Raw genomic sequence first — 12744 nt, forward strand, 5'->3', positions numbered from 1 at the left:
GTCAGAATAAATAAGAACATCTTATAATTTATCAGTACAGTGGTAGCATGAAAAAAGAAAATTGTATTTTGATTTTTATTCTCTATACTAACATATTAAGGCCCTAAACCCACAAGCTCATACATGCAGGTGGACCCCTATGAACATGAGCTTGCAGAATCAGGTCCTAAGTTCACAACACATCTAGGGTGGGATTTTCAGAACCACTCAGTGTTGGCCTAACTGGTAAAACTCCTATAGACTTTAACGAGAGCAGTATAAAGTCCACACACTAATCACACCTCTAAGTCATCACATGTTGTTCCCTTAAAGCAGTCTAGTAAAACAAAACAAACACACTTGTCTAAAAATTTTCTCTAATACTGTTATAACTATGATTTCTCACCCTCAATTTATTTACTTTGTATATTTGATATCACTTTGTTTTCCCTGTTTGTGTGTGGGGGTCTCACACAAAAGAAAGATGACAGAAGACAACATCCAAATATAAGAAACCACAGAAGTTGGCAGAGGGGCTCAAGGCAGATGTAACTCCTTAAACCAATTTAATTTTTTTTAAACTAACCAGATTTCAAGGTGATGGAGTCTGCCTAATTCTAAAATGTTTGCAAATACACAGAATCATATTAATACCACAAAAGCACCAGTCATAACTTCTACTCAAATAAATCAATGAAGAAATAATTTACCAACATAACACCATGCCATTGATGGAAAGCAAAATAGCATTACAACTGAAATCTCTAACATTTAGCGTAGTAAACAAGCATAACTAGTCTAGCAAATTCTTCTACATGATTAGATAAATCTGGTTTACCATATACTCATTGCATTGTTTAATATACGCTGAGATAATGCAGTCATCAATATCATATCAATTTTCTACATTTAAGAAGTCACCTACAAAAAATTTACACATTGCTGTACTCTTTATTTGCAACCTCATCGTGCCACTTCATAATACAGTCCTGACCTATTTTTCAGCTGCTTAATTACTCTGTTTGCCGGCTGACACGCTTGTTAAAGTTAAGACAGTTTTTAGTTACAGTGTGTATTTCAAACATAGTTCCTCCTGTAACAATATTAATTTGCCAAAGGTTTCTATAAACCAAACCTCTGGAGACTAGCCAATATTTTTATTTTGCTCTCACATCAGCTGCTCTGTTTGAACAGACACTTTGTGCAACTGGTGTAATGGTATGTGAAAGTAATATTGAGAAAATACAAAACTATATTTAACTCTAAGTCTTGTTACTAGTAACCTGCAGCTTTAACATCTGTTACCCCCACACTAACAACGTACTTGGCCTGCATTTAAAGCTAGTGATCAAAGGAAAAACACATTTTAAAAATGTTATTTAAAAGACATTTAACATCGGTTAAGTAAATTCAGAAGTCTTAGCTATTGTATTAAATCATAATGTTCTAAGAATAACCTGCTGACCATAGGATGGAAGCGGTATACATTAGTTTCTGGCTTTCTCATTTTAAAAATTAGATATTTAGCATCTAATATCAACAGAACCTCTACAAAAATCATTTTAAAATACTACCTATAGCATTTCTAGCTCATTTAGGGCTTGATATAAAAGAAGTTATCAATATTTATCTTACAAAGTTAACTAATAAGTATGCAGTAGCTGATTTTATATGGTACAAGGGTGATAAGGCACTCAGCACCTAAAACCAAAATGGTGCTGGGATACAGAAATGACGGGGGGGGGGGAAGAGTTATAAAAAGTAACTGTGGAGTCTGCTCAAAGTTTTATTTAAACAAGAAACTGGTGGTTTTTTTAATAGAAAAATTATAAATACAAGAAGACATTAGCCTACCAGTACTTTAAAAGCTAATGATTGGCAAATATTCCCCTTTAAAAATAAGTGCCTTTGTGATAGGTCAACATAAAATAAAAAGCACCTGAAACCCTGAGAAGAGTTAGTTTTAGCCACTCTCTAATCAAATGTTTAAAGTACAAAACAGCAGCATATCCTATCTAATTTTTGCCAAGCTCCAATTTCGACTGATTTAAAACAGCCAAGGTATAGATATTTGAAAACAAAACTGTTAAAGAGCCAACACAACAACAAAGAAGCATTTTCGAAACGAGCTCGTCATAATAAACAGAATAAATATACCGTCACCTGGGAACAACAGCAGCATTTCACAGAGTTTGAGAACACCATACAAGGACTAAACTAACACTTATTACTAAATCATAGTGGGGGGAGAAAAAGGGGGAAGAAACCGCAGCAACGTAAGTTCCAAGGGAGCTCCACTGAATTGTCATCAGTCCCACATACCATTTTAAGCTATTCTTTTCCCCCTCTGAAATGGAAATAGACATACTCCTTCCCAAACTACATTTGCAAATTACCTCTGTGTTCCAAAGAGAAGCAATAATCGCTGTAACAAGAGAAGCTCGGCAGCCACGCCTTCCTGCTGGCCTGACAAGTTGCAAACGGAGGGTATCACATTTCTTCGATCACAACAACAATCACACACAGCTCCTCAGGTTAGTTTTACACACGTCAGACAAACCCACCCAAAGGGAAATTGCAGAGTGCACTGGAGAATGGGGCAAAGACAGGGAAAAGAATAAAAGAAGGGGAAGCTTTTGGGCCTAAGAGGAAAGAGATGATAAAAGTGGAACAACGGGAAAACAGAAGGGACACTCGCTGTGGGACCAGGCTGCTTGTTTACCACTAGATTTTTCGCGGGAGCGTCACCTCCTCCCTGGGCAAACTTCAGTGCCCGGGGAGCTGGAAGGGGAACTGCGCAGTACGTGTGCGAGGTGGGGCACCGCCTGCCCCCCGCCCCACGGGCTGAGAAAGAAGCGGGGGCTCAGCCCATGGTTCAAAGTTTGTTAGCGCCAGAGTCGTCGCCCCCCGCCCCACACCCTGACTTGCCTCGGCAGGAGGCGCCTTCGGGAGCAGCGGGCTCCGAGCTGCTGCCACGCCCCAGAAACGGGGCAAGAAGCACCCGAGCCCTCTCCCGCCCGGACTCTCAGCTGCCACAGCCCCCCGCCCAGCGGGGCATTTTGCGGGGCGGGCTCGGCCCCAGCCAGAGAACAGGAGCCGGGTCCCCCCTTCGGCAGGCAGGGCCGCCCCTCACCTTCACGGGTCGGGCAGCGCGAGTGTCCGAGCTGCCGCCGCCCTGGGCATGTCCGGGAGAGTCACGGAGAGGCGCCTCCCAGGCCGGGCTTAGCTCTTTGCGGCTGCTGCTCCTGCGGCTGCCGCCGGCGCCTCGGACGCTGCCATCTTGTCCTGGCGGCTGAGAGGAAGGAGCCCCAGCTCAGCCTGCTCAGTTCCCCAGGCCTCCGCCTCATCTTCCCGGGGAGGGACTCGGCCCTCCCCCGGCCTCCTCCTCCCGCTGCCGCTCCTCTCTCCGCCGGCGGCCTAGGCGCTGGGGCCCATGGTGCACGCGGAGGGGCCCGCGGGACTCGCTGCACCTCAGTCCCGCTTGGACGATGGCTGGGCTCGGTTCCCAGCTATGGGGCCCTCCCTAGCGGAGACTGGGCGAGCTCTAGGCCTCCGCCGCAGCGGCAGCGCCACCGCCCGGGCCCTGCCTGCCGCGCTGCCGCCGCAATCGGAGCTGCTGCCCAGAGCCCCGGCCCTGACCCCCGCTCAGCCCCGCCGAGGGATCAGCCTCCCGCCTGCTGCCCCGGTTCCCTGCCGCGCCAACCCCTCTGCCAGGCTCCTTGCTGGAGCCCAGGGAAGAGGCCCTTGCTCCCGCCCTTAGGAGAAGGTTGAATCTTTCCCTTTTCCCCTCTTCAGGAGCCCCGAAAGCCCCTTGCTCCCTCTGCAGCCGCGGGTGAGCCCCTTGCCTGCAGGGAAAGTGCAAAGTCAAACTCCCTGGTTCAGCCAGGGCCCTCCCCCAGTGCAGTAACGCCTAAATCTTCTAATCTAGCGCACTTTCTAGCTGGGGCTATTAAACCCCTTCACAAAGGGGAGTAAACATCATTGGCTCCATTTTACAACTGAGGAAACTGAGGCACGGGAAAGTGCAATGACTTTCCTGAACTTGTGTGTCGGGTCAGTGGTGGAGCCAGGATTAGCACACAAGTCTCCTGGTTCCAGTCCAGTGCTCTTTGAAGTAGGTCACACAGGACAGGCTGAAATGCCAGTGTGATATATCTACTGTTCATGCCCAGACTGCTGTGGGGTGGAGGAGGACAGATTTGTGCTCACTCTTTAGGGAGCCCCTGACAAATCTGGGTACCTTCTCCTTTACCACAGTCCTAAATGTGGCACCTTTCCCATTCCCACTCCTCTTGCTCACAGAAATAGAGCTGGGGGGGAAGAACCCACCGATTTTTGGCTGGGGGGAAGTTTTTTGTTGTAACTTCATTTACATCAAAATGATACATTTGGTCAAAGCAGGAAGCATTACTTAATGTCTGGTCCATATACACAGACCATGGCAGGACACCTAACAGGAATGGCCATGCAGATGGTGGTAAGGACAAGGGGTGGATTCTCGCAACTTACAAGCTCAGACAAGAAGAAGATGCAATGCAGGGAGTTCCTGATTTGTTTAAACCAGCGCTGCTGCTTTATAAGCTTCAAGTGTTCATGTTCTGTCAGAGACTTCCCATAGAAAGCAGCTCTCAGCAGCCAGGAGGGTCCACTGCCAATCACCAACTGCCTTGGAACCTTCTGGCTGCACTATTCCATCCCTTCCTGATTAAATAGATCCCTGATGCCCAGAGAAAGAGAAGTTACTTACATTGTAGCATCTAAAGTTCTCTGAGATGTGCGGTCGCTGTCTATATTCCACTGGTGGATGTGCATGTGCTCTAGGAACCTGAGACTGGAAGATTCTTACGTAGTAGTGTCTATTAATCTGCACCTACACCCTTCTCATGTTGCGAACCAAGAGTATAAGGGGCAACATGGACAGACCGCTTCTCCAATTCCTTCACCACCACGGACCAAGGCAGATGAGAAGGAGGACAGGTAGCGGAATACAGATAAGGACCACACACCTCAAATTACTTCAGTTACTATAAGGTAAGGAACTTCTTTTTCTTCTTTTAGTGCAGTGCCTATGTTCATTCCACTATGGGTGACTAATAAGCACAAAGGATGTCCACTGTGGAGGCTTGTACTATAGCATAGTGTCTCGTGAAGGTCTGAATGGAATGCCATGTAGCCACTTGGCTTATATCAAGGAGTGATGCTTCTTGAAGCAATGCTACTGAAGGTGCTTGTGGTCTGGTAAAATGGGTTCTCACCCTCTGTGCAGGAGGAAGATGTGTCAATTGATATCAGAGCAGGATAATCTGAAATCCACTTAGAAAGTCTCTGACAGGAGATTGCTTGACCTCTCATTCATTCCACTAGGGAAACAAATAGTCCATGTGACTTCTGGATAGATTTTGTTGTTTGCTGGTAAAAGGCTGATGCACAGCAAGGAATGGAGTCTCTTATCCTCAAGACTGGTATGAGACTTTTTGGGGCGGGGGGAGTAGTTGACTTATCTGATTTACGTGAAATTATTTTAGGAGTTAGTTTCTGATGAATAACAGGGCCCCTACTTCCTGAGCAATCTCCCATGGCCAGAGTTCCCTATGCAGCTACCTCCTTCTGTTCGCTCTCTTTTTCTTCAGGGCCCCTTAGGGTATGTCTATACTGCAATTAAAAATCCACAGCTGGCCTGTGCCAGCTGACTCAGACTCAGGCTATGGGGCTGTTTAACTGCAGCATAGACATTCAGGCTCAGGCTAGAGCCTGGACTGTGGGACCCTGTGAGGAGGAGGGTCCCAGAGCTTGGGATCCAGCCCAAATCCACATGACTAAACTGCAATTAAACAGCCTCACAAGCCCAAGTCAGCTGGTATGCCCCAACTGCCAGTGTTTAATTGCACTGTAGACATACCTTTAGAGACTCTCCACAGTCTCTTTTAGAAGTCCTGTTGCCCCTCACTTGGGGCTGGTTTAGTGCCCGCAAACCATTTCAAACAGTCCCACCAATTAAGACCATCACTGCAATCCAAAGATTCATACTGATTTCTAAAGGTTCTGCCTTCCATACTGAACTCTTCTACCAGCCTACAATTCACAGGGTCATTTTTTCATAGCTGGAGATAATCCAAGATAGCAGAAATCCCCACTTTCTCTGGGACATGTGATGATGCTGAGCCCAAATGGAGAATCTCTTCCACTTTGCTATATAGCATTTTCTGGGGGATTCTTTCCTGCTATGGTGAGGATGACTTGTCTTCTGAACATCTCTGTTCTAGGTTTGATGTCCATCCGAATACCAACTGTGAAATGGAGAGTGTGGGGGATGTTGGACCTTGCCATGTTCTGGGTCAAGGACTCTGGAAAGAACTGGATGCTGACGGATGGACAGATTGACAGGTGAAAAAGGCTGGAAAATGGGAGTCACGAGAATGATTATTGCTGTATCCTGTTGGATCTTCTATACAACTTGAGGAATGAGTGGAAAGGCATCCATGAGATTAGCAGGGCAGTGCCCCATAAGCCCTGACCCAGAGTCCCTCTGGAGCAGTACATTTTGCATTTCCTGATCGCTTGGGATGCAAAGAGAGCCTAATACAGGGCTCTCCACTAAATTGTGTATCATGGTCAGTCAAGAAATGTCCAATGAGGCTGTCTGCTGAGAACTGTGTTTTCCCAGAAGTGAACTGCTGATAGGGTAGTCTCATGTTGAATGCCCCAGGTTCACAGACTGGCTGCTTCTATGTAGAGGGGAGTGGATCTTGCCCCTTCCTGCTGCTTGATGTAGAACACTGTGGTTCTGTTAACCAGCATCACTAGAATATGATGGGATCATATAACTGGGAGGCGTTGCCAATTCGGAGGAGGATAGGGATATTCTGCAGGGAGACTTGAATGAGCTTGTGAATTGGAGTATCAGAAATAGGATGAAATTTAATAGTGAAAAGTGTAAGGTGATGCATTTAGGGATGACTAACAACAATTTTAGTTACAAGCTGGGGACTCATTGGTTAGAAGTAACGGAAGAGGAGAAGGACCTAGGGGTCCTTGTAGACCGCAGGATGACTATGAGTCGACAATGTGACGTGGCGGTGAAAAAAGCCAATGCGGTCTTGGGATGCATTAGGCGAGGTATATCTAGTAGGGATAAGGAGGTGCTGCTTCCGTTGTATAAGGCGCTGGTGAGACCTCATTTGGAGTACTGTGTGCAGTTCTGGTCTCCCATGTTTAAAAAAGATGAACTCAAATTGGAACGGGTGCAGAGAAGGGCCACTAGGATGATCAGAGGAATGGAAAACCTGTCGTATGAAAGGAGACTAGAGGAGCTCGGGTTGTTTAGTCTGACAAAGCGAAGGCTGAGGGGGGATATGATTGCTCTCTTTAAATATATCAGAGGGATAAATACAAGGGAGGGAGAGGAATTATTCCAGCTTAGTACTAATGTGGACACGAGAACGAATGGATATAAACTGGCCGTGGGGAAGTTTAGGCTTGAAATTAGACGAAGGTTTCTGACCGTCAGAGGGGTGAAATATTGGAACGGCCTTCCGAGGGAAACGGTGGGGGCGAGGGACCCATCTGGTTTTAAGATTAAGTTAGATAAGTTTATGGAGGGAATGGTTTAATGGTAAAACATATTAGCCAAGGAATACCGAGCAATGGCAGGTAAATAGTATAATGGCTAACAAGGGTCAGGCTGGAGACTCTTGCCTACATGCTCGGGGTCTTACTGATCGCCATATTTGGGGTCGGGAAGGAATTTTCCTCCAGGGTAGATTGGCTGAGGTCCTGGAGGTTTTTCGCCTTCCTCCGCAGCATGGGGCAGGGATCGCTAGCAGGAGGGTTCTCTGCCAATTGAAGTCACTAAAACACAGGATTTGGGGACTTCATCAGCAGAGTCAAGGGAAGGGTAGGGACGGTTTTGTGGCCTGCAGCATGCAGGGGGTCAGACCAGATGATCATAATGGTCCCATCTGACCTTAAAGTCTATGAACTGGTAAAAAAGCTTTGCAGGCTTCCTGGACAGCTCTCCCTTCTAGTAGGTTTATATGCATTCTAGCCTCCTGAGAAGTCCATATGCTTTGTGCTGTATCCAGGTGGGCACCCTAAAAAGTAGGAATTCATCTGTGTTCAGCATTCTCTTTAGTGTGGGAGGGAGGAAGGGGATCCCCACCACACACACACACATATCGTTGTTCACCTACCACTTTAGAGAATCCTTCAGTCTGGGGGGGATCATTACTACTGTGTCCACGATGTGTTTTCTTGGCACACAATCTGTTTGAAGCCAAGTTTATAGACATCAGAGATGAAACCTTGCAAAAGATTTCACCTGGGTGCATGAGACTATGTGACCCAAGACGATAAAGCAGAAACAAACTGATGTCTGTAGACTCTTCTCGGTTGATTAAATTGTTCATTGACTGGAATCTGTCTAAGGGAAGATAAGCTTTTGCCCTGATAGAGTCCAGAGTTGCTCCGATGAATTCTATAGTTTGTGTTGCAGACAAGATAGACTTTTCTAAATTCATACAGTTCCCCAGTGATGCCAGAAGACTCAGCAGAGATTAAGTTGATGTCAGAACTTTCGACCAGAACTTGCCTATCAAGGATCAATTGTCTACATAAGGAAAGACTATCGAGCTGTTGTAACGGACACATGCTGCTTCTACTGAGAATACTTTTGTAAACATTTGGGACTGCTTGTGATATTTCCACCTCAATGCTGATATATATACCCAAGGAACAGGAGGGTTGCTGTTGAGTCTTTTATGCTGTGTCTCCACTACTAGCTACAGGTTTCAGGTTCAGGCAGGTACATAGTCAATTAAGCCATGTCTCCGCTACCCATGCTACCATCCCCACACTACTCGTGCTAGTTCGATGTCAGGCACATGGAATGCATGCGTAAGACACATAAGGACCAGCACTAGAAGAACCTACTGATCCCACTGTTAAAGTAATTTCACCAAAACATTCACAGGAGAGAGCAAAGCAATATTTTTCCCACATGACAATAGCAGCACTTTCTCTTGCTCTCACAGTTCCTGACACAATCACAGGAATGCACACAGGAGGGCATTTTACCCCTCATACCACAGTTACCTTGAAAATATCAGTGGCTGGCTGCAGGACTAGCCAACTGCTGCAAATTGGATTCTTGACTCTGGTGGTAACACTCAGCCCACACAGGGTGAAGAGGCAGTAAGAAGGAGCTACTGTTCCTCCAAATAACAGCCAACCCCAAGGTAAAATCTTGGATTAGAGCAAGTAACTGAGTTTTACATACTTATGTTCCCTTTTTTCATTTAATGTAACCTGCAATCTATACACGTAGCCAGTCTATGCAAACATGCGTATCCTTTTACTCTTGTCTTCTCCCCACAACACACTCCATTTTATTTGCAACACCCTCATGCATATTTATTTCTCAGAAAGGTACACCTGTTGTTGAAAATGAAGAACTTGTAAGCTGTAAATAAAAAACACAAGAATGCAAAGCCAAGCTCCTACATATTAACTACATAGGTTTTTGAATCTGCCCTTAAATACTGACACATTTTTACTAATTTACTTACTTTTTAAGCACCTGATTTATTAAAACTTTTTGACCGACTCAGTGTGAATGTGCTAAAGCTTGGTTGAAGCTGAATTGTGCAGATCTTCTAAAAATTTACAGTATTCTGAGTTCAGCTGTCCTGAGTTCAGTGATTTTTTTTTTTTTTTTTTTAAATCTCAGTTTTCCACCATTTTGATGCCACACACTGTGATATGACCTCCTCATAAACAGATTTGGAGTCAAAATCTGGATTTTAAATACTAAAAGAGAAGGAAGGAACTCAGGATTATAAAGCTCTGGGCTTACCTTTGAATTTTAGATCAGTCATTTTGGCTAAGTAATGGAAAGTTTCCAAAGCTTCTCTGCATTGTTTTTCAATGTTGTCCTTATGTTGTTCCAGATTTTTGTTAATTAGATCATGCCAGATTTCCACTCAAACTACAACAGTATAATCATGAGTAAATAATCTGTCAAATCCCTCTGAAACCTCCTTCAATTGTTTTTTTTTTAAACATAATGCCTCTCTGTAGAGTCCTTTATTGTGTAAAGTATGTGCTGTGTTATGACTAAAGGCCGCCTTGTGTACAGTGCAAATTTCATCATATTTGGGACAGCTGAACATAAATTGAAGACACAGTCCTCCTGAGAGTTCTCTTGAGTGTCATTGGGAAACTGAAGCATCAAGCTCAGTGCTCTTCTCAAGGCTTATCTGTTTGGGCTGTCCCTAAGAGAAGTAGGTTGAGAGACTTGGGGCTGATCCACACTAACCCCCCACTTCGAACTAAGATACGCAACTTCAGCTACGTTATTCACGTAGCTGAAGTCGAACTATCTTAGTTCGAATTTACCGCAGGTTCACACACGGCAGGCAGGCTCCCCCGTCGACTCCGCGTACTCCACTCGCCGAGCAGGAATACCAGCGTCGACGGCGAGCGCTTCCGGGATCGATTTATTGCGTCTAGACAAGACGCAATAAATCGATCCCAGAAGATCGATTGCTTACCCCCGGACCTGGAGGTAAGTATAAACGTACCCTTGGAGTGATTGTTACAGGGGATGATTTATGGTGGGATTTTAATGAATTGTTATAGTGGCTTACTGTGTGATTACATAGGCTAAAGTATTTTGTGTCTAGGATATGTGTCCTCTTGTGCTTTCTGAATTGTTACAGGTATTTAGAGTTGTGGTAGATGCCTTAATATATTTAAAGAAATTCCCATGAACAAGACTGTGAGACTTTCAGAAGTGCTTAGCGCTGGCCTAACTCTGCCTTAAAGTATGGAAAGTCTGACTTAAAGTATGGAAAGTTAATTTGCAATGGTGTGCACTTTGAATTAAGTTTTATAAAGGCCTAATTCCTACTGAAATTTAACTTCAAAGGGAGCCGAGTTGGGCCAACGGTAATAACTTTTGAAAATCCCTCCTAAACAAATAAATAGAAAAGCAGGACATTTTAAAGTAAGATTGCACTTCCAAAGTAAACCACAATAATTGTTAGATAACTACAATCTTAAGTCTGCACCACAGAGACAACTAAAATCAGTCATGCTCAAAATTTACAGAAATAGCATTCCATTACATTGAACAGCCACCAGTAAGTGCAAGTAAAGTGGGCATAATGTTGCATTATGAGTTGGGCCCTACTAAACGTATTTCAAAGTGCACTCCATTGCAGATTCATTTTCCATACACATCCAGAATTCTAGGTGCATACATTCTGTTGCTATGCACGTAGGGAAAACTACTTTCAAACTCAAAGTACTGTGCATTCGTAATTAAGAAGTTACATAATTTATTTTCTTAAGGTATCTTAGCATTAAAGTTATTTGGAAAATACAAGGCTGCATACCATTACAGCAGTTCCATTACTGTAGTGTCTACACTGGAGACACTTGCTAGGAAGGTTGGTAAATAAACAGTATATCAGAAAATAACCTTGAAGATCTCACAGGGTGGTGTTTTTCTATTGGAAAGGAAAACATACTGGGAATTACTGATGTTTCCTTGTTTTCAAAAACAGTATTATGGAAAGACAACACAATTGTAGTCTATAATGTTTTTGTCATAGTTGTCTATCAAGCAACAGAAAGCATGCAGAAAATGAGAGGAGCTTGAATGAAGTGTTAAGCATTGATGTCAAAGATTTCTTTTGTATTACAAAAACAATCACTACTAAAATAACTTCCTCAGATGTGTATTTCTTAGACATTTGCCTTTTCAATATCCCTATTCTCTTAATTGTTGAGGACCAGAGTTGTTGAAAATGCCTGGTGGGACATTTACATTTCAAACAGACGATTGGCACCTTGCCAAATGTTACAGCATATTTCACACTAAAATATTGTAGAAATTTTATTTCTATGCATCTGTATCTTGTGTTAATATCACAGCAGTGAGTACTGACTTCGCATGTTTTGTTTTTTACTGTGTTTTAAAATTGATTTTTATGTGATTTGAGCACACATGCATTGGGGCTGTTGAAAATTACAGGCCACTCACAGTGACCCAGAATTATTTAGAGCTGCTCAAATGCTTTGACTCGACTGATGATCTAATTTTGTAACTTGCTACTTTAAACTTTTTTGTTTAAAGCCTTTTTGTGGTATCTATGTATCTAGATTTTTAGGATCCAGAGCCCATTGAGGTCAGTGAACCCTGCATCAGACCCTTAATCTATGTCTGTTGCCCAGCTGTACATGGAGATAACACTTACCTACCTTACACTGGTGTTGTGAAGCTAAACCCATAAATATTTGTGAGGCATTCTGATACTATGGTAATGAGGCCTATAAAGAGCAGATAGAAAGACTTCCTAAGTATTACCATTCCTTTTTATTATTTTTACTCTGCTAAACAATGCAGACAAAAATGTTTTAGTAAAAAATAAATGGAGATGACAAAACATTGTCTCTCTCACCAACAGAAGTTGGTCGAATAAAAGATATTACCTTACCTCTCTTATCTCTCTATTATCCTGGGACCTACAGCTACAACACCACAGCATAAAACACTCAAATAACATTTTGAACAAAAATAGTCCATTTCCTACTGTGACCGGAGTCCCAAGGGAGCCAACTGAGGTCAGTTAGGGTGAACTGCAAAGAATGGGGCAGACAATCCCCAAAGCTGGTGGATATTCCAATACTTAGATTTACCAAGCCAGCACAAAAAAGCTTCTATAATACCTCACTGGTTACCCAGAAGCCAACAACACAGTTCCC

At 43.8% G+C, this 12744-nt stretch overlaps 1 protein-coding gene and 1 long non-coding RNA gene across 8 annotated transcripts in view; one reads left to right on the plus strand and one right to left on the minus strand.

The window, feature by feature from the left end:
* Positions 1-3483, minus strand: part of HIPK3 (homeodomain interacting protein kinase 3) — a 141188-nt gene extending 137705 nt beyond the window's left edge. For 2 of the 7 annotated variants that reach the window (XM_054028145.1, XM_054028137.1), the window contains exon 1: positions 2143-2210. In XM_054028145.1, the coding sequence (XP_053884120.1) occupies positions 2143-2161 (19 nt within the window). In that variant the 5' untranslated portion in view covers positions 2162-2210. The other 5 variants (XM_054028138.1, XM_054028147.1, XM_054028141.1 and 2 more) reach the window with 5 other exon arrangements.
* A 185-nt stretch (positions 3484-3668) lies between these two features.
* On the plus strand, positions 3669-12475 carry LOC128837181 (uncharacterized). Its single transcript, XR_008444912.1, has 2 exons — positions 3669-5010; positions 6243-12475. It is a non-coding gene; the product is annotated as an uncharacterized LOC128837181 (long non-coding RNA).
* Positions 12476-12744: the final 269 nt, after the last annotated feature.

Source organism: Malaclemys terrapin, chromosome 4 (genome assembly GCF_027887155.1).
Source record: "Malaclemys terrapin pileata isolate rMalTer1 chromosome 4, rMalTer1.hap1, whole genome shotgun sequence".
NCBI lineage: Eukaryota > Metazoa > Chordata > Testudines > Emydidae > Malaclemys > Malaclemys terrapin.